The sequence below is a fragment of the Echinops telfairi genome, unplaced genomic scaffold, assembly GCF_000313985.2.
Source record: "Echinops telfairi isolate 266 unplaced genomic scaffold, ASM31398v2 ScPeMD7_7468;HRSCAF=8506_0, whole genome shotgun sequence".
In the NCBI taxonomy this organism is placed as follows: domain Eukaryota; kingdom Metazoa; phylum Chordata; class Mammalia; order Afrosoricida; family Tenrecidae; genus Echinops; species Echinops telfairi.
The window spans coordinates 49,583,959-49,611,457 of NW_022111369.1; the positions used below are offsets into that span (position 1 = coordinate 49,583,959).

Here is a 27,499-nt window from a genome sequence, read left to right on the forward strand (position 1 = left end):
CCCGAGAGACATTGCAGAAAACAAGCCACATGGATGCAACCAGACCTCGTAAGCCGGAGAAGCCACAGAGGGACCCCTGCCAGCGCCGAGATGTTTCCAATGACACTGGATCCAAAAACTTTCTACCCACTGGCCTGTGAACTTCTGCATTCAGCGTCATTGAATGCGTTTCATGAGTCTGAAGAGGACTTTAGAGATTGATATAGGAAATATGGGCTAATATCGGACTTATGGACTTGATCTGGACTGGGCTGGGATGTTTTCTCAGTGTTCAGTTGCTCTTTCTTATACACATATGTGTGTCCATGGATTTGTTTCTCTAGTCCACCTAGACTAACACTGGGTTACTGAACTAAGTGGTGAAAATCTCACGAACATTAGTTCTTTTTCCTCCACTTCTATGAATCCATCAAGAGGCACTTGGGAAAAAAGGCCAGAGGATCTACTTTTACCAAATACAACTGTACACTGAAATGAAAGGAGTTGCCATTAGTCAGAATTAATTGCATGGCAGTGAGCTTGCTTTGCTGCTGTTCGAGTGAGTAAGTGAGTGAGTAGCGTATGTATTTGCCTCCTCCTTTAGGTATCACCTGCTTTTCAAATCATTAGCTCATTTAATAGATCTAACTCTAATACTTGTTGATTGATAGTTCCAATCAACTTCTGGTAAAGAATGCCTACATCAGGAGGGTAATGATCATTATGAAATCAATATGAGCATAACTGGAAACAGACTTTGGAGACTACCAAAGGCAGGAGGACAAAGGAGGGAAGAGAAAGTAAGAGGCTACACAGGGACGGATGTGACCTTCGTGTAATGGAGGACAGTGACTCACAAGAGGTAGAAGAATGATGGAGGAGCCAGTGAAGGGTACACTTGTGAAGGTGTTGATTAGTCATTTAAACTATTGACCTGAGTCAGTGCTCTGAAATGTTACCCCACCACCACCTAAGTTACAATTTAAAAAATTAACATCTCGGCAGGTTTTATGCTTGCAAGTATTTTACATGCACTATCTCATTTTAATTCTCCCATAATGTATATGCTATAATTAGATTTATTTTATAAGTGACAAAACGGAAGCTTAAAGTACTTTTTAAAAATAGTTTGTCCCTTGACTGTCTACATATCATACAATTCACTAGTTCAATCCTATCAAGAAGAGTTGTACAATATTTACCACAATCAATTTTAGAACATTTTCTTCCTTGTAACTTATTGTCATCGTGTAATTATTTTTTTAATTGTGGCAAAAATATATACATCAAAACCTTCTCTAATTCAACAACTCCTACATGTATAATTTGTACCGTTGACTATACTCTTCCTGTTGTGCAGCCATTATTGATATCCTTGTCCCAATTATTCCACCACCATTGACATAAACTCAATGCCCCCCTTGAACAACTTGTATGATTTGTACAAGATTCTAAAAATGGCAAATTAAGGAGCCAAGTTTAAATCCAAGATTTAATTACTCATCACTATAACAAAATGCTTTATGTTTACCTTCTACCTATTTCTAATGATTTCCTTCACAATAAAGTCAGGGTGATGCTCCAGCTCAGAATATAGAATATAAGAGAAGGAAAGGCCAGTAGGGGACGCTCTAAGACAGGGGTTCTCAACCTGTGGGTCATGACCCCTTTGGGAGTAGAATGACCAGTTCACAAGAGTCACCTAACATCATATTTCCGATGGTCTTAGAAACTGAGACACCACTCCTCTATTCGTCTCCAGGAGGGTCTGCCCAGATATGCCCACATACAGGTTCACTACAACATGAGGAACTCTATTAAAGGGCCGTGGCATTAGGAAAGTTGAGAACCACCTAAGAGATTATATGGAAATTTAATTTGGAGCCTTTGAGCAGATGAATCCCAAGTACCCTCTCTTCCTGCTGCTGTTGTTTGGTTTGGTTTGGTTTGGTTTTTTGAGTGGGCAAGTAGTGCGCAGGCATTTGACCTGAAAATACAGCTCAGAGCCTGAATAGGGAAGGTTGCTGAAGCCCCATATTAGTGCACTAAGTAGCTAGTTACCAACTTTCCATTGGTATGGGGCACCCTCACAGGAAAAAGACACCTACTGGTGATTCATACTCCTTTTCATCTGCCAACAGAGGCAAGTTCCTTCATCAAAGTTTGCATTCACAGAGCGCAAAGGAAGATTCTCAAATATACAAGGGAGCAGGCAACTTCAAATGACCAAATGTCCCAGAAAAACCCACACCATGACAGATCTACCAAACGCAAAAATAGCTAATATGAAAGACTTTAACCGGAGCAAACATAACAAATAGAACGATACTATTTTCTAACTAAGGAACTTTGGTAGCACAGTGGGTTACACATTCATTTGGCTGCTAACCACAAGGTCAGCAATTTGAAACTACCAGTCGCTGTTCAACAGAAAGATGAGGCTTTCTAGTCCCAAAAAGATTTACAGACTTAGAAACCCACAGGGGCAGTTCTGTAGGATCACTGTTAGTCAGAATCAACTCGATAACAGTGAGATGTCTAACCCTAACAACAAAATTTCATATTCAATTATTTTAGACCCTTTACAGTCCAGCCTTACTTAAACCTTGGCTAAAAATGGGTCAATGAAAGCAAGCCATCTCAGCAATTCTAACAAAGTTTACTCTTCCTATGGAGGAAAAAGATCACGTTTATATTTTTAATAACTTAGTAGGTTGTGGTTTCCTCCCACGGTTTAAAGTAATTTAACCATACTTTGAAAACCAAAATGCACTTCCCTGTAATACAAGGATGCTGATTATTTACAACTTTTTTCTCAAAGTAAAGGAAAAGAATTTCCCTTGACATTTAATCCAAAACTACAGCCCATTCGGAGGGTACAGTAAAAGATCAAGTCTTCAGCCTTGGCAGTAACGGAACAATCTTCACGTCAGACATAGATCTCAGGTTAACTAGGAAACAGATTTGCCCTCAATTACTGTAACACACCATTTCACTACAAATATGGGCTTGTAACACAATAGGTATTCCATATAATCTATGATGTAGCAGTTTTGTGATCTAAATATTAAAAATTCGTTTTTTTATAATAAAGCCAACTTGACTAGAAAAAAAGTAAAAAAATTGAAAGGCAAGCAGTCTACTGCTTTTTATCTTATGTAATTTTAACTGAACATTGTTTTCACTGGTTAATGTCTACTCCACCCTGAAATTCAGTTCAGGAATCATTTTTCCACGGAAGCTTCCTTGAAATCCTAAACTAGCAAAAGAGTTTGTTCCTTCTCGGTGCACACACAGGAACCTACCACATGCCTTGGTTTTGTAATGCACCGTGAGTATCCCAAAAAGAAGGATGCTTTAAGTGTACTACATCCACAGAATCTAGCATAGAGTCTGGGTCAGAACAAACCTCATTAAATGTCTGTTGAGCTAAACTGATAAAGAGATATACAGGCTCAAAATTCAATAGTGCGGCAACATTTGCTAAGTAATTTCTATTTTCAGCTTATACAAATAGGTCTAATTATAATATCGTCAATAATAGTATATGAAGGAGAGTCAAAAGTTCATGGAAAAATTCCATTATCTTTTCAATCTAATTTTCAACTATCTTTTTGAAACTCCCTTATCCTACAAAGCATGACAGTCTCACGGGGGTAGTCTGCCCTATCCTATAAGGTCATTATGAGTCAGTATAGACTCAATAACAGTGAGACTGGTTATGTTGTCAGTACATGGTGACCTTAGGTATAGTAGAACCAAACACTGCCTAACCGTATACTATCTTCACCAAAGTAGGCATGTAGTGTCTGCTGCTCTGGTTACTGTGTCAACCCATCTTACTGGAGATCTCCCTCCTTTCCATGGACCCTCTATCAAGTATGTCTGTTGTAGCAATTGGTCTTCCTGGTTGATATGTCCATAGTAAGTGAAGCCGAGGACCACTACTCCATTCTAAGGAGTTTTCTGATTGTATTTCTTTTAAGATGGATTTGTTCATTGTTCTGGCAATGAAACAACAACAACGAAGTACCACAGAGTTGATTACAATTCCTTGAGAGAGACCCTGTAGAACTGAGTAGAACTGCTCCCTAGGGTTTTCAAAGCTAGGGTTATGGGAGCTGGCAGTCTGATCATCTTACCTGTGGAGCAGCTGGCGGATTTGAACCTCCGATTTTGAAGTTAGCAGCCCAATGTGTTAATCTACGATGCCACCAAGAATCCTTATTCTTTTAAAGAGTCCACGGTAATTCAATATTCTTCACAAATGCCACAATTTGAACATACCGATTCTTCTCTTTTCCTTTTCACTACCAACTTTTACATGACTGAAAGGCCATGTCTTGGATTTCATGTACCTTAGTAATCAAAGTGGTTTTTAATACATACACATAAGATAAACATTATTTTCCAAACTAATGAAATGGAACAAATAGAATTTGTTCAACACAGAATTACAACACAGGACTGTAAAACTGGATTTACCAAGAAAATAAGAAGGTTTAAACTTTAAGGGCTGGGGGGGGGACGGACATAATGTGTTTCCATGGTCATGTTTTCATAAAAATTACAAAAGTAACATGGCTGCAACCAGATAATATTGCTGTCTCTGGATAATATAAAACTCTGAGGGTTTTGCTAGGGGAAGTCCAGTTGGAGATACATTTAGTGTAGGTTCAGTCGGCTATCTGTAGTTTACAAGTATTTAGATCACTACTAGTCCTTCAAGTCAAGAATAACTTCCAGGAACATTCCCACCACTCACTATGCCCACTTATCTGGTGTCATTCACACTGAATGGCAGTACTAGAGTCCTCTAGATAAGGTGAACCCCCCGTTGGATATTGACACGAATGATACAGGAACACTGTCCTTCAAATATGGAAGAAACTTAGCAGTTTCTCTAGACTTCACAATATTAAAATAGTACATGACACTATTAATTATATGAACCTGAAATTTTTCTAAACTATAAATATAAAATACACATTTTTGTTAGCCATACTAAAATCAAAAACCCACTGCCATCAAGTCAATAGAAAGCTTGATGTTCTCCCTTTTACTTCAAAGCATTGTGAACCACAAAAATTAACTCATGGGCCACCAGTTTGACACCCCTGCCTTAGGTTAATTACTATTTCAGTTACTGTCTCTATAAATTTACTTATTCTGGATTTCACAGACAGAAAATCATATAGAAGCCAAACACACACACAAAACAACCTCTGCAATAATGACAAACCAAAACAGAGGAAAGACATCAATTGAAAAGAAAGAAGAAAATATTAAACACTAAAACAACTTCTAAATGGTAAGGTGTTACATTTTACACTAACTACATTTGCCATATAGTTTGACAGCAAGGCTATTCACATCCCTGGTTACCGCAGGCTCATTCCATGTGGGGACCCTGCAAATGAATTTGGAGTTTCCACTGTTATCCATATCAGGTGTTTAGAATTTCATATTTGGATTTTATTATTTACAATCCCTGGATTATAGAAAAAGGGTTTTTAAAGTATATTGAACTACTACTTTCTACATAACTGTTTATTTTTTTATTTATTAACAAAGAATTTCATCCCCAAGTTTAACCTGGAAGACATTATTTCCCCTGAACTCCCCTTCCCCACCCTATCAGCTACTCCCCAGCCCTGCATTCCCTACAACCCCTTGTATCAGTATTTCTCATTATGCCTTCACTACTCCTGTGGGGATTTCGGGAGTGAATAATAAAGGCGGGAGGGAGCACTAGAACTGATTGTGATTGCACAACTCAATATAAAGGCGATTTAACTATTTGGGGTGGAGGATGATGCTGTAAGATTGACATGGTGGTGACTGTTCAAATGCCCCTTGGTATGATTGAACGACTGGACAATTGAATTGTATGGTATGTGAATTATGTGCCAATAAAACTGCTGGGGGGAAAAAGAAATAAAAATAAAGAATAAAAAAATAAAAGCGTAGTACAGGGGAAAAATATTAAATAATTCCCCATTTTAAAATAAAAGCAAAAAGGTTGATGACAAAGGATACACGCATCATAACCTGTGGGGTTAAGGGTAAGAGGGAACCCCACAAAACATCACAGGTTTGGTAGGCGCAATTGTACAGCGATAATAAGTAGAGATTATAGTAAAGTCATAGAGAGCATGAGAGTTAAAGGATAGAGTCAAGTAATGGAGTCAGACGCAATTCATGATAGCATATCTCACCTCAGCTAGGCTTGATGGTCCTCGTGGAGGGGGCTTAGCCGTCAGAGAAGAAGCCGCTGCTTCGTCCTCCTTAGTCACCTTCTCCAGCCATCCTCTGGCCAGCCACCCTCCTGAGAACCAGGGAGCCTCCTTATTTATTGCTAACCACGCATCATAGAGTCATACATCACAGAAAGGGGCAATACAATTCATTCTAGAACAAATTTGATCATTCTGGTGTCTCATACAATAAAGCGGGCAATTACTATCCTGGGAGACATGCAAGTTCCCTGATAGTGGACAATATAACCTGAGTCACCAGGAGGGGTTGTAACATAGGCAATACAAGCAATAGGAGGGGGATGACCTAAGGGTGAATGTGCAATAGTAAGAGGAGGGAATAGGGGGGCATGTGTGGCAAGATAGTAGCCTAAGCTTAGTCATCTTAGAATGGTCCCAGGCTTGCCTATGGGCACTGCTTCGAGGGAACAGTAACAGAAAGGAATGGGCTTTATTTAGGGTGAGTCAGACTAATAGTCTAGCCACTATAGATGACTGATGTTAAGGAGAATAACCTCTGACTTACTTTCTCTGCCTAAAGAACAGTCACGCTAAAGCAGCTAAGTTTGGTACATATTTTGGGGAGACAACTTAAGAGAATTCCTTCTGTTCCCCACAATAACCAAGTCATTAGAAACAACAACAAATGTTCGCTGCCATCAACTTGAGTCCGATGCTTACTCACAGTGACCCTACAGGACATGGAAGAACTGTCTCTGTGGGTTTCTGAGATGTAACTCTTTATGGGAGTAAAAAGCCTCCTTTCTGCCCCGGAGCAGCTGTTGGTTTCAAACTGTCCATCTTGCAGCTAGCAGCCCCCACATAACCCACTGGGCCACCAGAGATCCATGAGAAACAAAAGGGAAAAAAATTCTAGAAAAAAAATCTTTACTAATAACCTGTTTAGCAGTGTTGATGAGCAAGGATGCCACTGTGAGGACTAAGGTGCCCCTGATCCAAGCCACAGTATTTTTCAGTCACTTCATAAGCACATGAAAGTTGGACAATGAATAAAGAAGGCCAAAGAACTGATTATAAATTATAGTCTTGGCAAAGAATGCTTAAAGTACCATGGACTGTCAGAAAAACAAATACAATTGCCTTGGAAGAAACACAGACTGAATGCTCTTTCTGACATGTTGTCGGGGAGCGGATTGGCACAGTAACTGGGCTCAAACAGAACAGTTGTGAGGATGGTGCAGGACCAGGCAGTGTTTCTTTCTGTTGTACATATGGTCCCTATGAAGTGGAACAACAGCCTGTTGACTTGGCATCAATGTAAGAAACCTCAGGAAGCTTAAAAGCTTCCAAGATTGTTATTCCTAAGGGTACAAGTCCCTGCTATGTGTAATTCTTGAAATGGTACAATGACAGCAATGTCATATATGATTATGAGATAAAGATTCAATCCACAGGAGTTGCATATCTTCATACTTTGCTGTGTACACCTATTTATACTGATGTTGACAGGAATGGTTTTTAAAACTCCTTAAGTGCAAGAAAAGGAGCCTCTGTGGTGTAGTGGTTCCACATTGGGCTGCTAATCACAAGGCTAGTAGTTTGAAACCACCAGCTGATCCACTAGAAAAAGATGAGGCTTTCTACTCCCATAAAGCTATACTCTTGGAAATCCATAGGGGCAGGTCTACCCTGTCTTACAGGGTCACTGAGTCAGAACTGACTGGATGGCAGTGGGGGGAAAAGTCATCTGTGACCTTTCAGGTTTAAGGTGCACCCTCCATTAGGAATACCCGCGTTAACATAACAAAAGAGAACTCTGGTTTTGAAGTGAGGTCATTTTTACAGGTCTTAGGAATTAGGATTTCACCATTTACTTTGAGAGAATGGTGAGTGGCACAATTCAATCTATAACATACATTTTATATAACTTTTTGAACTACAGACTGCAACTATTTCACACCTATCCTCAACAAAGTTTGCACTGCATATTGACTGCAACATTCATGATTGTTAACCTTAATTTGCCAGTGGGCTTGGTCGAATGATTTAAAAGCTATTAACAATATATCCAAATACCATGCAAGCCTCTAATTTTAAGATTTTTTTTTTAAGGTTTACACCAAATCCTAATTATTTCTGAATCCCTTCTACCTTTCTCCTGCTACCCTAGCACCTACCACATTGCTTTAAACACAGGTGGTGTTCAATAAATGTTTATATTGTATTATGTAATAAGGCCATGCAGTTTTAAAATAGCCAAACAAAATCTGGAACGAGGAAAGAGTTTACATATTGGACTTGGGAATGCTAGGCGCAAGGATAATGACAGTGTCTGTACAGGGCTCTGGTTTATGAAAAGCTTCCACTTATGCATATCACATTCAGTTCTCACACTGACCCACTGGAATAGGTATTCCCCCTCACATCTCTGCTGTCAAGGAAAGGAGACCAAGCAATCAGGTGCCTTGCTCAAGGTCGTGAGGCTACAGACAGATCAAGACCCAAATCCATGGTTCCTCATTGTTAGCTGCTTTCTCTCCACAATCTTCAGAATTAGCAAAAACCAAAATTTATTGGAAATGAAAGGTAGGAAGATTAGAGAGATAAAGGGGATTGTCTCTCCCAAATGACTAAACTAAACGAAAATTAGCTGGCCATGACACAATAAAGGGGTTTGAAAGAAATCGGGCACACATTAAACACCTATGGGGTCAATCCAAAACTTGGGATGCTCAGACCAGTCACCTTGACCTAGGTGAAGGCCAACCTGGGCACACACACTAGGTATCAGCAACATTACGTCACACATGCATTTGAACTCAGTCACTAAGAATGGCCAATACCCTCAACCACGCCACAACCACCCCCAAGTAAGGACCCAAGGGGATACATAGCACAGCCTTAGGGCAGGCAGCTCGGAGGGCAGGACCTCTCCCCGCGGGCATGCCCTCTCAGACTCACACTCTCTTCTTTTTTCTGTTCGGGACTCCACTTTTAGTTCTGTGCACTCCACTTCCCAGCCATTTTCACGTGGTTTTTCGGCTCTCTGAAGCAGCTGTTTTCAGTCACAAACTCTTGCGCATCCCTGCTCGGCCTCGCATGCTTTGCAGAGAGAACGTGTGTACAAGCCAAAACTTCCCTTTCCCTCGTTCAAGGTACTTGGATTTACCAAAGTGTTTCTGCCATGTGAATTCTTTCAGAATTGAGAGGCAAGAAGCGAGGTAAACCACCCCAGAAACTAACAAAAATATCTGCCAAGCAATGTACTAACATGCTAGGAAAAAAGATGGGAGACAACTCCTGGCGAAATGTATGCCCCAGAAGGCGGGGAAAGCTCAAACAATAATTATGGATAACTAAACAACTACAGGTGTGAAAAATGCTGCAGACAATAAGGGAACCCAACCTCCTGAGGGCTTCAGAGAGCATCTCAAGGGCAGAGATCATGTTACACTCAATCCCAGAGATGTTCTTCATTACCTTATTTCAAACCACCTAACTCCATTTACTTGATCTAAAGTATCTCAAGATTAAGTGAGTTTTCAAACCACCTGGGAATCTTAAGAAAATCAATTCTAATTCAAGAATTGAGGCCTGAAATCTTACATTTCTAACAAGCTCTAAGGTGAATGTCAAAGCATTATTTTAAGAATCTAAAGCAGACTTCATAAGGGTTGTAGGTATGTAGAAATACTAAACTCCAGGACTAGCACCATAGCAGTTTCCCCTCAATGGTGTTTTAATTTTTAATGCTTAGTGACATTAAAAAAACTGCATAGACAACTATAGTTATCATTCAACAATACATTCCTCACAACTTACAAATGCTGTATGTCTTCCCACTTGAGCAAACATTAAAATTAATTTAGTTCAGTTGAGCCATTATTTTGAATCCCAAATGTATAGCCATTTTAAATTATACTTTTGGTATAATTAGAAATACAGTATGTTAAATTAATTCAGTCTTTGATAGCTTGCTATTTCCCAAATTCAAAACTGAAAGGGTTGGGGGGGGGGGTACTGATTAAAAGGCTGAGCATTCTGGCAGTGAAGACCCCTTTGGGGATCTTCAACAATAAGTTAGAAACACAAGCACCAGTCTTGCGTTAATCAAGGCTGTGCTCAGGGTAAGAGACCAGCTTGGACAAATTTGTTGTTCACTGACTCAAAGGGTAATTTCTAAGAGTTGAAAACAAGAGAACCAGCTGAATATTTGGCAAAGTATGGAGAAGAGAAAATGAAACAAGATGCATCTGAACAAAAACTTTAAGGAGGGACATTTTTAAACAAAGGGCTATTTCAGGAGTGAAATCTAACACTATAAGACACTCGCCAACAAATGATTCTCCAACAGCAGAAGGGGCATGCTGCTGCTAATCCACTTAGAACATGATTCAAAATTCTAAGATTGCAAAATTTTTAAAACCCAGTTACAGAGTCAATTCCCACTCACAGCAATCCTATATGGGATTCCAAGGATGTACATCTTTACTGGAAGACATAGCTGCTGCTTTCTCCCCAGCAGTAGCTAGTGGGTTTGAAACACAGATACTGTGATTAGCGGGCCAATGCTTACCCAACAATGCCACCAGAGCTCCACTGAGCTATCAGAATAATTCCTATAAAATAGCACCTCTCCATTGTTTCTACTTATTCTATGTTTAAGCGGATTACTAAAAAGTATTTAAATTGCATTATTATTTATTTCCTCAAATGAACACTTAGGGTAAAAATATTTCTTTTAATATTGAATACCAATACCCGAGATTATAACTGAGCTATTCTTATCAAATTCAACTTGAGAACAAAAAAAGAATTTAGATCGCACAGGTAACAATAATAGGTGGAACCCTGGTGGTGTAGTGGTTACTCATTGGGCTGCAATACACATGGTTGGCAGTGCAAAAATCACCAGCAGATCTTAGGTAGAAAGACTGGGCTTTCTATTCCCATAAACAGTTACAGTATCAGAAATCCAGAGGATGGCTATGAGTCGATAGCAGTGAGTAAAAAAACAGTAATAGGTAATTTAACTTTCCAAGACAAATAATAACAATAAAGCTGCTTGGTTATGAGGTAAACTATTTTGCAAATAATTGTTAACCTTCAACATCCTACTTTTATAACTTTAGAAAAACAAAGTAGCACTGATAAATATACACCCACATATATATACATATATACATGTTATGAACAGGTCTCACAGGGACATAACTACAATCTATTGAGTTAGACTTTTTATATTCAGTATCTCTAATCCTCCCAACATCTCTGGAATATTGGTTCTAACACAGATTCACGGGGTGGAGGGAATTAAAGCTTAATGGCCTATAAAAGCCACTGTCACAAACCACATACAATGATGGAGATGCAGACGTTCATCCTTGAAAGGACTGCAGTGGGGGCCCACACATGCTCCAAGTAGAGGAGTGGGGTCGTAATGATTGCTGGACAAAAATCCCAAGGAGGGCGACCAGCAAGCTCAAGACAATAAGCAACTCAGCAAAAACAAGTATAAAGAGGAGGACAGTTGCCAGCTTTCTGAGTGACAAAAAAGGAAAAAAAATATGGAAAGGAGCAAAACATGAATGAACCCTGTGCTACAGACTCGCAGGTATTGGTGCAAACTTGTTCAATAAATAGCAGATTAAGTACAGAAAAAAAAATGTAGAAGTAAATCTGTACGGGTGTATGTTTTATAGCACTGTCCACTGAGAGACACTGTGGTTCAAGCGTTTGGCCTCTCAGCAGCCCCAAACCACAGCCCCACTGTGGGAGAAAAAGTGGCTGTCTGCTTCTGTCGAAATGCACAGCCTTGAAAGCCCTATGGGGCAGGCAGTTCCACCTTGACCTGCAGAGATGCTGTGAGTGGGAACTGACAAGATGGTTCTGATTGTTTGGTTTTATCCTCTAAGATAACAATATAGCTCTAGTAATATATCTCTAGAAATGTATTATCCAGATTTTGGTTTCTAAATATTCATCAAATAGAACCAAAGTCTTTTGGAGAGATGACTCACTTTAGAGCTGGGGGTGGGGTGTGGGGTGTGGAAAATGAACCTGCAATATCTTGTGTTGACAGAAAGCAAGGAAGTTCCCTGAGAAAAAAAAAAAAGCAAGTCAAAGAAATATAAAGGCCAGGTTGAGTAAGATTCCCATGAGCCAGAACTGAGACAATCTGAGTACCAAAGTAAATAATGCTAGCTAAGGACTGTAACCCATTAAGTTAAATAGGGATTTATGTTTATGCTCATATTAAAAAAATAAACAAATGGAAAAAAGAATAAATTGTTCCTTACAATGAAAATGCCAACCAAGGAAAAAGAGAATCGAAATTAGTGTGGTAATCTTCACAGTCACAATTCAGAAAAGAAACATCAATGGATGTGTAAAATAGAATACCAGGATAGTTACACAGTCCCAAAATATCTCACCATGAAATATTACAAAGGAATAAAAAAGTTAAAATGGTTTTAGTGGGAAAACTTGGTAGACATCTTCTATCAAAGGATCAAATTTACCACCACCAATATGGACAAATAAGCACTATGTGTCACTTGGTAAGTTTGCAGGTAAGAAAAATGTTAATTACTTCTGTGGTATTTCTTACCACTTAAGCTGGGCTAACCACAAATAAATATTAAAACAACAAAACTCATTGCCATAGAGTTGATGCCAACTCATAGCGAGACTCTAGGACAGGGTAATTTCCCTGTGAATGCCCCTGTGAATTTCCAAGACTGTAAGATGTCTTTCTCCCACGGAGCAGTTGATGATTTCCAACTGCTGTGTTGGAGTGAGCACCTCAACACATAAACACTACGCCACCAGTGCTCCTAAGGAAACATTGGACATACTCATTGAATGGCATTCTACAAAATGAACTTAAATCCTCAAAGATGTAAAGGTCATGAAAGTCAAGGAAAGACTGAGAAGCTGCACCACGTAACTGGATGTAATGCATGATTCATGAGTGGACCCTCGTGTTTGGATGGTATGAATGGCGCAACTGGGAAACCTGTATGTAGGAATTCTTGTTATTCTCTGTAACTTTTCTACATGGTTGAAATTGCTTCAAAATAAAATTTATAAACTACTCTTGTAAATGAAAAGATTTTTTTAAAGGTGGTGGGGTGGGGAAAATAAAAAACATCACAGCTACACTTTTAATTAGACTTCTCATACATAATGGCCTTAGTTAACAATACAAAACAAAAAAATAAATAAATATATATATAAATTGAGCTGGGGAGGGGAATATTTTGGACAGTTAAAAAGTTCTTTCTCTATGTTGCTACAACATGGATGGAACTTGAAGACACTGTGGTAAATGAAATAAGTCAATTGCAAAATAACACAAACAGGGTACGATCCCACTTATACATTAAGTCAAGAACAGGCACATTTATAGAGACTAAATTTATTAGTGTTGGTAACCGAGGGCAGAGGAGTCCCTGGTGGAGTAGTGGGTTACACATTGTACTGCTAATTGCAAGGTCAGCAGTTTGAAACCACCAGCCATTTCACAGTAAAAAGATTAAGCTTTTTAATCCCATAAGGAACTAGTCTCAGAAACCCACAGGGATAGTTCAAATCTGTCCTGTAAGATGGCTCTGAGTCTACACAGACTAGATGGCATTGAACGTGGGGTTTAGTTAACCAAGGAGAGAAGGCAGGGAGTGAGAATGGGATAATTATTGCACATACAGTACTAGGTTTCAATTCTCAGTGATAGAAAAATCACATTAAGGGTAAAGATTATATGACTGACCAATGTAATGATGTCCATAAACTGTACACTTATAAAAAGTTGAAGTGCAAATGTTGTGTAATAGATGCATTTACAAGAAGTGCAAACAGAAAGAAAAAAGTACTTGTTAGGTGAGATAGTTTATTGTGCCACCCTGGCCGATAAACACAAATGGGATTAATTGAAGGGCCAAGAGCTAAATGGCTCGGTAAGCCTCGCCTTTCTTATCTCTTGCTCTTTGATTATCAGGCCAGTGTGCGGCTGCCTTGCTTGTTCTGTGCCTCAATTTACAGGCTACACTACCTGTGGGACGCCTCCCTTTAAGACCACATGACTGAAATTTACATCTCTGGAGCTGAGGGCTGACAGTTGGTGACCTGCTGGCTGTTTTGCTGCCTGTGCTGGGATAGCCTAGTTCTCTCTGTAGAGAGGACTACAGGTCAGCCCTCAAGACTTGAAGGACTGCTAGTGTCTCACAACTCTCCCGGGAGCGAGTTGCACTAAGCCATTTGTACTGCTTTATAATTTAACTGTTCATTTCTTGTATTATATATCTGTTTATAATTTAACAGTTCATTTCTTGTGTTATATCTATCTATCTTTATAAATATAAATATAAAATGATCAGCAATCTGGTTTTATCTCTCTAGAGAACCCTGTCTAACACACTCTGGCTGCTCATATACAACAAAAACCTCATAGGATGTGGTTTCTTGGCTTGGAGATTTAGGGTCAGAGTTTCATAGGACATCCAGTTCATTAGCCTAATATCACATATAAGTGCTTCTGTCCTACCTTCTAGCTCACGGAGCAGTACCTAGTGTTTTAAGTCTCGAAGCAGCCATTCAAGACAACAATTAGTCTCCATTTGCTTGGAAAAGCAAGAAAAGATGATAATCTAACACTGGAGGAGAAAATGGAATACATGACTAATTGCCTTAAAAACTGTCTCCTTAGCATGAGACCAAAACAACTGGACTGTGCCCAGCTATTATTGAATGTTTTAAATGAAGATTCTAGAGAGCATTCCTGATCAAAAGGGAGTTTAATGCAAAACAGACTTTCAAATTATCATGGAATCCAGTCTTTCGGAATCAACCCCCAATACTATTGCCCTGAGACATATATTTCTTAACTTTTTATTGTAAACTAGGTGAAAGGTTTACAGAGTAAAAACAATTCACACACATCTTGCTTCATGTCATTGATTGTGATCCCCACAATGTAGTATCACTTATCCTACCTTCTTGAGATCGTATTTCGATTCTTCCTTCTGAACTTTGTTCTTGGGTAAATGCTGTCCTGTTGATGTCAAATGGTTGATTATTCTAAGGGATATCTAGCTCCCTAGTGTCCTTGCAGACCTATCTGTTGTTAGGCTAAAAATAGAGCAAGTTTAGCTAAAATTAGTTGAGTTCCGTTTCAGATCTAAAGGGTGACTAAACGACACAGTCTCAGGGTTCCCAACAAATCTCTATCCAACCAGTAAGTCTAGTCTTTTTTATGACTTTAGATTTTTAACCATATTTTTTAGATAATCTTTAAAATGTACACCTTAAACCAAAAATGTCCCCTGAAGTCTTCTTTAAACTTAACAATAGTTAGGTTTTCTTAACAAAGAATGTCAGCCTGCACCTGGTGCTCTCTTAAGATCTATATGGGATCAAACTGACAACTGGATGAGTAGCTGGAAACGTGAGTGGGCAGTGAGGTTTTATTAATGGGGAAGGAACAACCCAGAAAAGGAAGAAAATGGCTGCACAGCTCAAAAAATGTAGTCAATCTCACTGAATTGTACATGTAAAATGACGGCGTTTGTATAATCTTTTTTGCTGTGGACATTCTCAACATTCAATAATTGTTAAAGAAAATCTGTAGTAAAACAAAAGGATCATAGCACATAGTTTTTTACATTCCTAAATGGTGCTATTTGTTCATCTTTAAGAAAGTAACACAAAGCTTATTTTATCTCAGTATCTCCTAAATAACTCTACAATTGAAGAAAAGTATAACTTGCTCTTTCACACATCAGAAACCCCAAAGGTATAAAAAGTTTATAACCACACCTAGAGGGAAAACTATCAATAATGATTAAAAATAACTACATGGCAATTATTTTATGCTTACTAATGTAAAACAGGGAGAAAAATGAGGCTTTCTACTCCCATCATGATTTAGAATCTTAAAAAAAGAGTTACAGTCTCAGAAACCCACAGGTACAGTGCTACCCTGTCCTACAGGGTTACTGAAGGTCCAAATGGACTCAATGGGCAGGGTGTTTGATTTGTGTAAAACAAATCGAGCCCCCCTGGTGGCACTGTCAGGGAAGTGATAGACTGTAACCACAAGGTGAGTGGTTCAAATCCACTTACCAATTCCAGGAGAAAAATGAACCTATCTACTCCTCTAAAGATTTACAGCCTCAGAAACTGCACAGGGTCAGTATGAGCTGGAATCAACTGGATGGCAGTATAGTTGGGAGTTTGTGTGAGCTTGTTAGGTATGCAAAACAAAAATAAACTAAGACAGGGTGAGGTGGGGGAGGGGGAAAAAGGAGCTGATACCAAGGGCTCAACAGAAAGTAAATATCTAGAAAAGAATGAAAGCAACATATGTACAAACATGCCTGATGCAATCGATGTATGGATTGTAACAAGAGCTGTAAGAGTCCCCAATAAAATGATCTTTTAATTAACTTTTTTAAAAAAATTGTAAACTAAGGCAAACCAAGTTCCTGTAACTTCTAAAACCACAGTTCTGAAAAAAAAATTGTCACACTTACTTCTATTATTAGATGGCATAGAGTCAGTTCCAGAGTTACGAAATTCTGACCAAGGACAGAAGACCCCAATTCTAACTTGTCCTTGAATGTTATGTAAATTCGCCCTCAGTTTGAAAGGACTGAACCAACCCTACTTCACAACAATTTGTTTTCTCACAATCATGGTCAGTTGCTGCATCTGCAGCTTTTAAATCATTGGAAAGGCTTTGAGCCTTCTCTTCCACTAAATCTACTGTTATCAAGTCAATGCAACTCATAACAACCCTGTCAGACAGACGAGAACTGCTGCTTAGGATTTCCTGAACGATGACGCTATCGGAGCAGAAGCCTCATCTTTCTCCAGCAGAGTGCTAGTGAGTTTGAACCACCAACCTGCTAGTTAGCAGCCCAGAATTTCACTCACTGAACCACCAGGGCTCCTTCTGGAACTAAAGTAAGATTAAGTAAGAACCATATGCACCTAGTACAACTTAAAACTTCTTACAGTCAGCTTGTAATCTGGGGGCTGCTTGTAGAACAAGACACTATCCATTCCCTTGTACACCCTGTGATCACCTGCGGATGGAACTGTTGTGAGCACAAGGTTTTCACTGGCGGAGTTTTAGAAGTACATTGCCAGGCTCCTCCTCTTAGGTCCGTCTTACTGTGTGAAAGCCCCACTGAAGCATACTTAGCATCATGGCAACACATAAGCCTCCACTGACAGAAAGCTGGTGGCTGTGCATGAGGTGCACTGGCCAACAATCACACTTAGGTCACCCTACCAAGGTTAACTGGCATAATATAGCTCACAAAGACAATGGCCTACGTCTTATTTTATTAAGTAGTGACTACAGTCTTGAAATCTTGTGAGCAGCTAAGCTGCAATTATCAGTCTCTCCTACTGGAAAGAGGGCTGAAAATTAAAAGACAATGTCAACATAGTCTAATGGACCGGGCAAATTTCAGTCTCCATCTTCCTGAGAAAAGAAGGACTAGATGATGCCTGGTTATCACTACTGAAAGCTCAGGTCTTGGATAGAGTGGGAGAAAATGTGAAACCTAATTCAAAATCATAAAAGATAGCAGACTTATTGATCAGATAGAAGCTGGTGGAATTCCCAAGACTTAAGTCACTCTTCAGGTCTGGAAGTGAGGTCACACTGTGTTAGAACAATTTAAGATCAAAAGAGCAGCAGTTACCCCCAGGATAAAGTATAGAGAATTAGGAAAGGAGGAGGAATGGATATAAGATGTACAGAGAAAAAAAAAAAAGATGTAAAGTAGGAGTTGGATAAACACACTGACAATATTTTGGGGATTTCAATGTATAAGCTGAAACTAAATGTCTAAGAATTGTTTAATGTAAAACTGATCCGCACTGTAAACTTTCACCTAAATCACAGTAAGTTTAAAAAAAGAAAAGGAAAAACCTGGTCCGCTCATCGAAGGCAAGAATTTTCTCACTGAACCACCAAAGCTTATTTCTAATCTCTCATACACAAAAATGTATAATATATTAAGTAGGTTGGAGACAGTAATGGGATTCAGCTGGTTCCCATTGGTTTAGCAGAACCAATATTTAATTTTTTGTTGAGTTCAGTGAACCAGTTGTTAAAATGGCACTGGTAATCAGGGTACTCTAAGGTGGGAGACTGGGCAATCTGCCAATGTGGAAATCACAAATTTACATCCCTTACTCTTTTTTAACTTTTATCTGCACAACAGTGTATTTTAAGCAACCATAGTAATGTTCATTCCATCAGTATAAAAAAACTAAATGAACTATGCTTGTAATATTTATTTATTCATTCCATAAAACTCGTTATACTTTTGATGAAATGTTTTCATTCCCTTGCATTTGTTCCTGCCATAAACAAAAGAAAGTTCCAAAAACCAGAGCGTGACACTGCCATTTGTCTCAGAGCTTTGTGTTATACCCCAAATTCCCACAGATATTGAATGAATTATGCAATTTCTAAAAGTGTTCAAAGAGTTAAAAATATTGTCAGAATAATTGCTATAAGTTCAGCAGAAGTAGAAAGGAGTTTTTCAAAGATGACTATGTTCAGAGAAGTCACCTGTTTTTAATATATTACACAGTGACTATTATCTAAGTAGCCTACTTCTAAAAAAAAGGGATCCTATTCCTATAGTGAAAAGGTGGATAAGAATAAATCACATAGACGATAATGCTTGGATAAAAGTGAAGAATATTGCAAGTGAGGATGCCAATCAAGAAGCAATATGGAAATAAATAACACTTTTGCTTTTTTTCTGTAAGGTATTACTTAATATCTTTTCATTAATATTTTGAAACTCTTATGACCTAATACAGTTTTGTGTACCTCTTTTACTGTTCTTATTTATGTATTAACTGTATGAAATAATAAACTAAATGATAAACTACCTTTCCGTATATCTCTTTTATATACTTAAAATGAACATTAAGACAGCAAACCAGTTGTTAAATTATTTGAATCTCACCACTGGTTGTAGAAGTGTAATATAATACAAGTACTTGAGACAACAGTTATTCAAAATTATGCTGGGGAAGTTATTTATTGGCATAAAACACTCAAACATGAATAATATGGTCTAGGTACTGAAGGGATTCATTAGTATATTTTAGAATATACACAAACAAAAATGCAACAGAAAAATTCAGCAAATTATATACCAAAATACTGATCATAGTTTTCTCTTAAGGTATGATTATATGAGCGGTTTTTTTTCTTTTCGTTTTCTTGAGCACTGTCTGTGATTTCTTTCCAGTTGGTTGCAGGGCCATAGAATCAATTTCAACTCAAGGCTACCCCATGTGTACAGAGTAGAAAGAACTGCACTTGGCAGAGTTTTTCATGGCTGTGACTTTTTGGAAAAGACACCAGGTCTTTTCTTTGAGATCCCTCTAGGTGGGTTCAAACAGTAAAACTACGTTAATACTTAAGTACTAAAACCACCCAAGGAGTTCTCTAACACAGCAGTTCTCAACCTGTGGGGCACGACCCCTTTGGGGGTCAAACAACTCTTTCACAGGGGTCATCCGATTCATGACAGTAGCAAAATGACAGTTATGAAGTAGCAATGAAAATAATTTTATGGTTGGGGGGGTCACCACAAGATGAGGAACTGTATAAAAGGGTCGCGGCATTAGGAAGGTTGAGAACCACTGCTTTAACATGTACTATATTTTTACTCTAAAAAAATGGATGTTAACACTAATTTTTAAATGTTATTTAAATTTAAATTTTTAAAATTTTCTTTGCCATCATTACATTCTTGGTAAACCCTAGAAAACCGCCTAGGCAATATGGCATACCAATACTTGGTAATACAAAACTTTCCTTAAACATATGGTCTACTTGAATATCCCCTTTCTTATGTTTTATCAAGCCTGATATAACAGCTCTGGAACTAGATTGCCATGATTAAATCTCAAAGAGCCCTCAAAGCATAGTGGGTTACAAGGTCAGCAGTTTAAAACTATCTGCTGCCCTGTGGGAGAAAGATAGGCTTTCTACTCCTGTAAAGAGTTACAGTCTCAGAAACCCACAGGGGCCACTCTGCCCTGTCCTATAAGGTCACTAGGAGTTGGAACTGACTCGATGGCAGTATGAGTGAGAGAGATACCACTTATAGGCTACATGATACTGAGGCTTCTATTTTAACCTGTTAGAAGCCCTGGTGGCACAGTGGTTACAAGTTGGTCTGCCAACAGCAAGGTCAGTAGGTTGAAACCACCAGAAGGGGTTTTCCACTTAGGTAAACAATTAGTCTTAGAAATTCACAAGGGCAGCTCTACTGTGTCCTACAAGGTTTCTGAGTCCCCATTGACTTGGTGGCAGTTAATTAGTTTATATAGTTATCGATTAAATGTGTGTCTCCCCAAAATATGTGCTGGAATCCTAACATATTTATCTATGGATGCAATCCTGTTTGAAAATAGCATTTCTTTGCTGTGTTAACTATATCACACCTTAGTGAAACCCAATGCCATCAGAGGAACTCATAAAAGCTGTGAAGCAGATAGCCTCATCTTTCCACACAGCGCAGCTGGTGGGTTTGAACCACTGACTTTGCAGTTACCAGTCCAAAGCCTACCTGAAAGCATCATCAGGGTAATGTAGGTCCTAAATCTAATCTAAAGCTAACTATATCTGTTTTGAGTGGTAAAAAGAACAGTAGACACAGCAACAAACACAGTGGCAATCAGATGTCATGTGGATATTGCCAAGGATCCAAAGAACAGCCAGGGCTAGGGACAAAAAAAGGAATCCACACTATGGAGACGGATGTGGACCTTTAGCCCCAGACTTGTGAGTAAATAAACTTCTGTTCTCTAAAGCCACCCCCTTGTGGTATTTCTGTTATAGCAGCATTAGGTCATTAAGATATTCTGTACAACGGTAAGTTTCTTCACCTATAAAATGAGGGTCCTATTACGGTAGCTATTGAACTGAGTTACTGACGTAAAGCACTTAGTGCCTAACACATTCTAAGCACTCGGCAAAACTCTAGGCATTCAACTCCGTCACTGTCAATTCTGACTCACAGAGACTCTTAAGGACAGGACAGAACTGCCCCTGTCTTTTAAGGAGTAGAAAGCCTATCTTTCTCCCTAGAAGCTGGTGGTTTTGAATTGCTAACCTTGTGGTTAGCACCTCAACAAGTAAACCACTATACCACCAAGCCCCTCTCCCCTTAAATGTCAAGAGAAGAACAATACTGAGCCAAAACACCTGAATTCTAATTCTGGACAGACTGATAATTAGGCAGCAACCTGGAGCTGGTGATTAAGCCTCTTCTGCAATAAGAGGCAAATTGGCTATGTTAATGAGAGATCCCATCTAGCTCCATGATTTCACAGCTTCTTACAAGAACCCAATGATAAACATTTAACAGGCAACTTCAGGCCTCCAAATGTTTATGAGTTCCTCTTTGCCCTTGTAGAGAACTCATGCTCACCTTCCATGAAATACCACCCACTTTGATGTAACCTTATTGTAGGCAAACAGAACAAACTGTTCCTTATACTTTGGAACCCATGTGATTATGGTGCATGAATTATAGATGTTTATTCATATACTATGGAGCCCTGGTGACACTGTGGGATAAATGCTGGGTTGCTAAGTGTAAGGTTCAAACTCACCAACGACTTTTGAGGGAGAAAGATGAGACTTTCTACAGATATACAGTCTCAGAAACAGCAAGCAGCAGTTCAACTGTGCCTTATAGGATTGCTATGATTTGGACTTGACTCAATGGTAGTGGGTTTGATATTCATATACTTTCTTCATCAAACATTATGAGGCTAGATACGGTGTTTTATCTAAAATCCCCAGAGTCTCACATTTTAAAAAATGCATGACACACAGCAGGCACTAATAAAGTGTTTAGAGATTTAAGTCTACAAAGATAAATTAAGTTCAAATTTTCTGTATCTACCCTCCGAGAATTTAGCTTAATTTGAAAATACACAGCAGTCCCTTGCTTTGTCCCAGCTACAGCAGCTTATGTGGTGCCAACTTACTCTGAACATTTGTACAAAAGCTACACAAAGGTGTCACTGCTCCAGGGTATCTGAATACCCTCTGGGGTTCCCCAGGACACCTCCACTCCCTACCCAAGACCTCCTCAGCCCAGCTCTTTTTGTCCCATGGCTTGTGTCCTTCAATAAGGAGTTGCTGCTTGGTGCCAACTTAGTATGCAGAGCTGCTAACTAAATGTTGGAGGTCGAAGTCGACCCTTAGAGGTTCCTTAGAAGGAAACCTGGTCATCTACTTCCTCCCAAAATCAGCCAGCCAAAAGCCCAGAGAGCACACAGTTCTACTGACACACATGGAGTTGCCATGCATCAAACTGACGCCACTATCAATGTTCTCACCACGCTAGGGTGTGCGTCCCTTCATGGCCAAGGATGCTTCCTGTGAAACATGACATTATGTGATTCAGATGTTATGTGACGAACACATCAGATACAGTAAATATGTGTATCAGAGTAAGCCCCCACACAAGCTGTCCTGGTGTTCCACGGGCACCCTGAGCCTGGGAGCTGCAAGCTTGCACCTGCAGTGGCTGCCTCTGGGCACACAGCATTCTCTGAGACAGCAGGAGAGAAGCCCAGTCTCCTTGAGAGGCAGAGTCAAGCAAACTATGTAGGCCCTGCTCCTGACACCATTCCAAGCAAGCCCGTCTTCCCTAGCCACGAGCCCTATTCATACAACTTCAGACAGTTGTTGGAAAATGTAATTAAAAGACAATGGAATGTTTCCACGACGTTTTTGAAGCCCCTCGCATACCATTTACTGATGGCTTATGGTTGCTTACTAAATAAAACCTAAGCTTCACCAAGGCAGGAGTTTTTGTCTATTTGATTCATTAATGACAAGGAGCATTAATGATACTCAATACATAGATCCCCATGTGTAGTGAGCTACACACTCAGCTGCTAACCATAAGGCCAGAGGCTAGCACATAGCAGCCATGGTGAGGTAGAAATATGGGCTTTCTCCCACACAGATTTAAAGTCTTGGAAAGCCAAGGGGCAGCTCTACATCGTCCTGTAGGATCGCTCTGAATCGGAATCAATTTGATGACAGTGAGTTGAGTGCCTAAACCAATGCTGGCAAAATGAATAATTTTTGTAGCTTCTTCCCTTCTATCTTACAAGCCTTCAGGAGTCACCATCTTCTGAACCCTATCTCCCACAGTCACCTATTTCCTCTGCTCCAACCACTTCCAAAACCTAGGGAGAAATATTTTTATTAATATTTTAATAAAAGTTTGATAACTCCTAAGCTGTAATCCTTCCTTTCTCTGCTCACCTTGTAGTATAAAAATAGTACTCAGGAAATTATACCAGAAAACAAAGAGAAGAAATAACCAAAACTTTCCTGAATTATGTCCAACAGGAATGTAACTAATAATGTCTGATCAATTTGGGGGATTGTCTAGCAGATAGGCTAAGTATGTTAGGAATATTCTAAAAGCTATATGAGAGCTGATTGTAAAATTGTGCCCTAAAGAGTGCAAACCCTATGAAGTACTATATATACACCCATTAGGCAAGATTTTAAAGTTGCTAATAAGGTCACCATGAGTCATAATTGAACCGATGACAAGAGTTTGGTTAATATGCTTCAGGAAATAGGAGAACTTATAAGCAGCATTTCTGAATTTTTTTTTTCCTTCAGGGATTTATTTTCATTTTCTCAAAGTCATGGAGGTGAAAAATCCAAACCAGGGCTTTGGCTGTGTGGATTCCTTCTAGGAACTTCTCCCTTGGTTTCTTATGTTTACCAGCATTCCTTGGCTTCCTTGCCTGTACATGGCTCCTTTTCCAATGTCTGTCTCCCCTCTCTCTGTAGGTCTCTGTATCTATTCTGGTATTTTTCAGTTTTTTTAAATTAATTCTTTTATTGGCAGTGCTTACAGATATCCTAACATTCCACAGTTACATAAACTCAAGCAGTATTGTACAATTGCTACTAAAATCAGTTTCAAAACATTCTTGCTTCTTGAACTCCTTGATATCAACTCTTTGTCCCCTTCCGCCCCCACCCTGAATCTATTAAACACTACCAAAAAACTCCAAGCACACTACCATCAAGTCAGAGCCAAATCAGAGCAGGCCCACTGGGCAGAGTAGAACTGCATCTGTGAGTTTCTGAAACTAACTCTTCACTAGAGTAGAAAGACCCGTCTTCCTCCCAAAGAGCAGTTGGTGGTTTTGAACTGCTGACCTTGCAGTTAATAGCCCACAGGAGCTCCTTCCTATTAAACCTTGAAAAATTGGCTCTTATTGTATTGGTATTCATAAAATAGTATGAGGGACTTCTCCACCCCCTAGTTTCGGCCAAATATAATTCCTTCCCTAGTTGGACCAATTTAGTTTATGAATTCCAAGAGACCCAACCCAACCACATCAACAGCCACCACAATCATCTACATCACTATTTCCAGCACAGCCTTTACACTCTTGAAAGCATCAAACATCAGCATTATAGGATTGTACTCACGCTTCAAGTACAGATGCCTGTTTATGTTAATTCACATTAAAACTGTAAATAAAGACGTCTTTAAAGTTACACAGCCTTCTCATTTCATGATTTCAATTTGGCAAACTCGGAGTCCACTTCTAGACGAGCCTAACAAAAGGGTTTCACAAAAATCAAACACTATAGGCAAGTTGATACCAACCAGGTCCCGTGCTTACGAAAAATACTAGCAAGTCCTGGAGGTCTGCCTTCTTATGACAGCTCAATTTTGCTTGAATGCCGTGAAAAGAATTTACATTCTAGATGTGTGAATATTAAAGTGTTCAGATTCAGATACCAATTTGATAACTAAGTATTCAAGGATGTGGAAGGGGGAAGACAGAACAGAAAGCAGTCTTCAAAGGCCATTTTTCTCATGAAGGCAGGTGGAGAACAGAAAAGAAACCTGTCCTTAAACGCTGTTTTTCTCCACAATTCTCAAAGAAAATTCCTCCACTTTTTAATGAACTTTTTCTAACCATGGACTAAATTTCGTGGGAAACTCGAAGAAGCTTTCGAAAGTGGAATCATCAGAGTGTAAGCTCCCGTTTTAGGGTGACTGGAGGGAAGGTCCTTTGCCTCCTTATTCCAATAACTAACTCCATCTGGCCATCCCATCTCCCCACCCTTCCCCTCTCAAATGGGTCTGGAATAAATGATAAGTGAAAGAATGACATGCAAGAAATGTGCTACTAAAATTGGCATTGACAAATGACTTTGCAAAACAACTCCCCTGTCAACCTAATCAGCCCAGTGCCCGCTACTCAGACCCTTATTTGGTGGTTGTCTAAAAAGATAAAAGCCCCTACGTCTCAGGGAAACCACGATGAGAGAAAGGAGTCTCTCGGGAAAGCAAAAAGCTGCTGCAGACCCTTGTCCTCCAGAACCAAGCTGCCACCTCCTGTCGGCATTGCCTCCAAAGTGGTCACCCCAACTGCGCGGCCTACGACCCACCAAACCCAACTCATTAGCAGTGCGTCCATTCGGACTCAGAGTGACCCTCGAGGGCGGAGTCGAACTGCCGCTTGGGTTTTCCGAGGCTGCAATGTGTCCAGGAGCAGATAGACGAAGTCCCAGCAGCAGCGCCTGCAGTTCGCAGGCGAGCACTTGACTACCGCTCGGACGGGCGATGGGGCAGCGCAGTGCTCGTGAGAGCACGGCGCTTTGTCACCGGGGCCAGGGAACCAGCGCAATAAATCAGTCGGTCAATCCATCAAGAACGAGCGGGCAGGAGGCGGGCAAGCGGCCCCGCACGCGGTGGGAGCGAGTCACGCGGCAGAGTGGGAGGTAACGAGGGAGAGCGTACACACCACCAACCCCGGGATACGAACGAAAGGAAGGAAGGTCGGGCGAGGGAGAAACCGGGGTGCCGCCAGCGGGGTGTGTCAGGACCTCGGGGTCCAGGGAGAAGGCCGCCCTCCAAGAGACGGTCCGCAGGTTGCCGGCGACGAGCCGGGCGGGCGGGCTCCCCGGCACCGGCGCTGGCGGCGGGGTCGCGCTCGAACAAAGCCGGGCGCGGGCCTGCCTACTTACAACAAGAAGCTCATGTCGGCGGCGGCGAGGCCTCGGGGCGGCGGTGCCCGGGGCGAGGGCGGTCGGGCAGCTGAGGGAGGAGGAGGAGAGGTGCGTGGGCTCTTCCGCGGCGGCAACTCGTCAGCCCGGGCGAGTTCCGATGGCCGGCCGAGGGGGCGGAAGTGGGAGCGCGGGGCTCGAATCTCTCCGCGGGAGAAGGGACGGGGGCGGAGAGCGCGCGGCCGGCCAGCTCCTCCGAGGACGCGCCGCGACTGCCGCGCCGCTGCTCCGGCCCGCCCCGCGCGGCCCGCGCCCCCGCCCCCGCCCCCGCCCCGGCCACCCGTGTCTTGCCAGCTCTCGCGAGAGCGGCGTAGCCCAACCCTCCCCTCACCACGCGGCGCGCGGCCTCACCTCGGCTCACCTGGGCAGCCAGGGCGCCCCGGGAACCCTGACCTTCCTGGCCTCGGGGCTGAGGGTCGTGCTCGGGACTGCTCTGCTGAGTCTCAGCGCTCGGGAGGCGATGGGCTTCAACGCCAGGGTGTCAGCATACAGCAGGGAGGGATGGACGTCCCCCGCAGTGAGTGCCCAACAAAGGATGATGAAAGGTTATGGAATCTCTTCCCTGCGCCTATTAAAACAGGATGGAGGTTCATCCGCTTGGAATGGCTTGGGTGTGGTTGTGTCAAAAGAGTGGCTAAAACCAAACTAAATTCTGGCTCATAGCGACCCTATAGGACAGGGTTGAACTGCCCCCGTGGGCTTCCAAGACTGTCACTCTTTTATATGTTTCCCCAGCAGTTTTATTGGCATATAATTCACATATCATACAATTCGGTAGGTCACATCAAGAAGAGTTGTACCGTTGCAAGACTGTAACTCTTTCCTGGAGTAGAAAGCCTTGTCTTTGTCCCACAAGAGTGATTAGGGACAGCATTTTCAGCATATTGATCATTTTGAGGATATATTTCAAGACCCCAACTTAGGAGCAGGTCAAAGATCATCACTGTCTGAACAGACAAGTTAGACTGTCATCAGCTTCTGATAGCACTGGGCAGAAACAAGGAAGAGAGCAAGGTCATGGGTAAGCAGTGGCAACAGTGATTATGTATCTGTGGGCAAAGTCAGTTATAACGACTGGGCATTCATACCCCAAACATTCTAGAGTCCAGAAAACATTCAGCCCTCCACCCCTCAAGGATGACCTTTTATTCTAGTATAGTGCAGGGCAAATCTTTATATA

General features: G+C 40.7%; 1 protein-coding gene across 1 annotated transcript in view; it reads right to left on the reverse strand.

The window, feature by feature from the left end:
* The window catches only part of MOB1B (MOB kinase activator 1B), a 76,578-nt gene extending 50,140 nt beyond the window's left edge, over positions 1-26,438 (reverse strand). Inside the window, exon 1 of the mRNA XM_045284176.1 lies at positions 26,281-26,438. Coding sequence (XP_045140111.1) covers positions 26,281-26,294 — 14 coding nt within the window. The 5' untranslated portion in view covers positions 26,295-26,438. The remainder of the gene's footprint in view (positions 1-26,280) is intronic.
* Between the last annotated feature and the right edge of the window lie 1,061 nt (positions 26,439-27,499).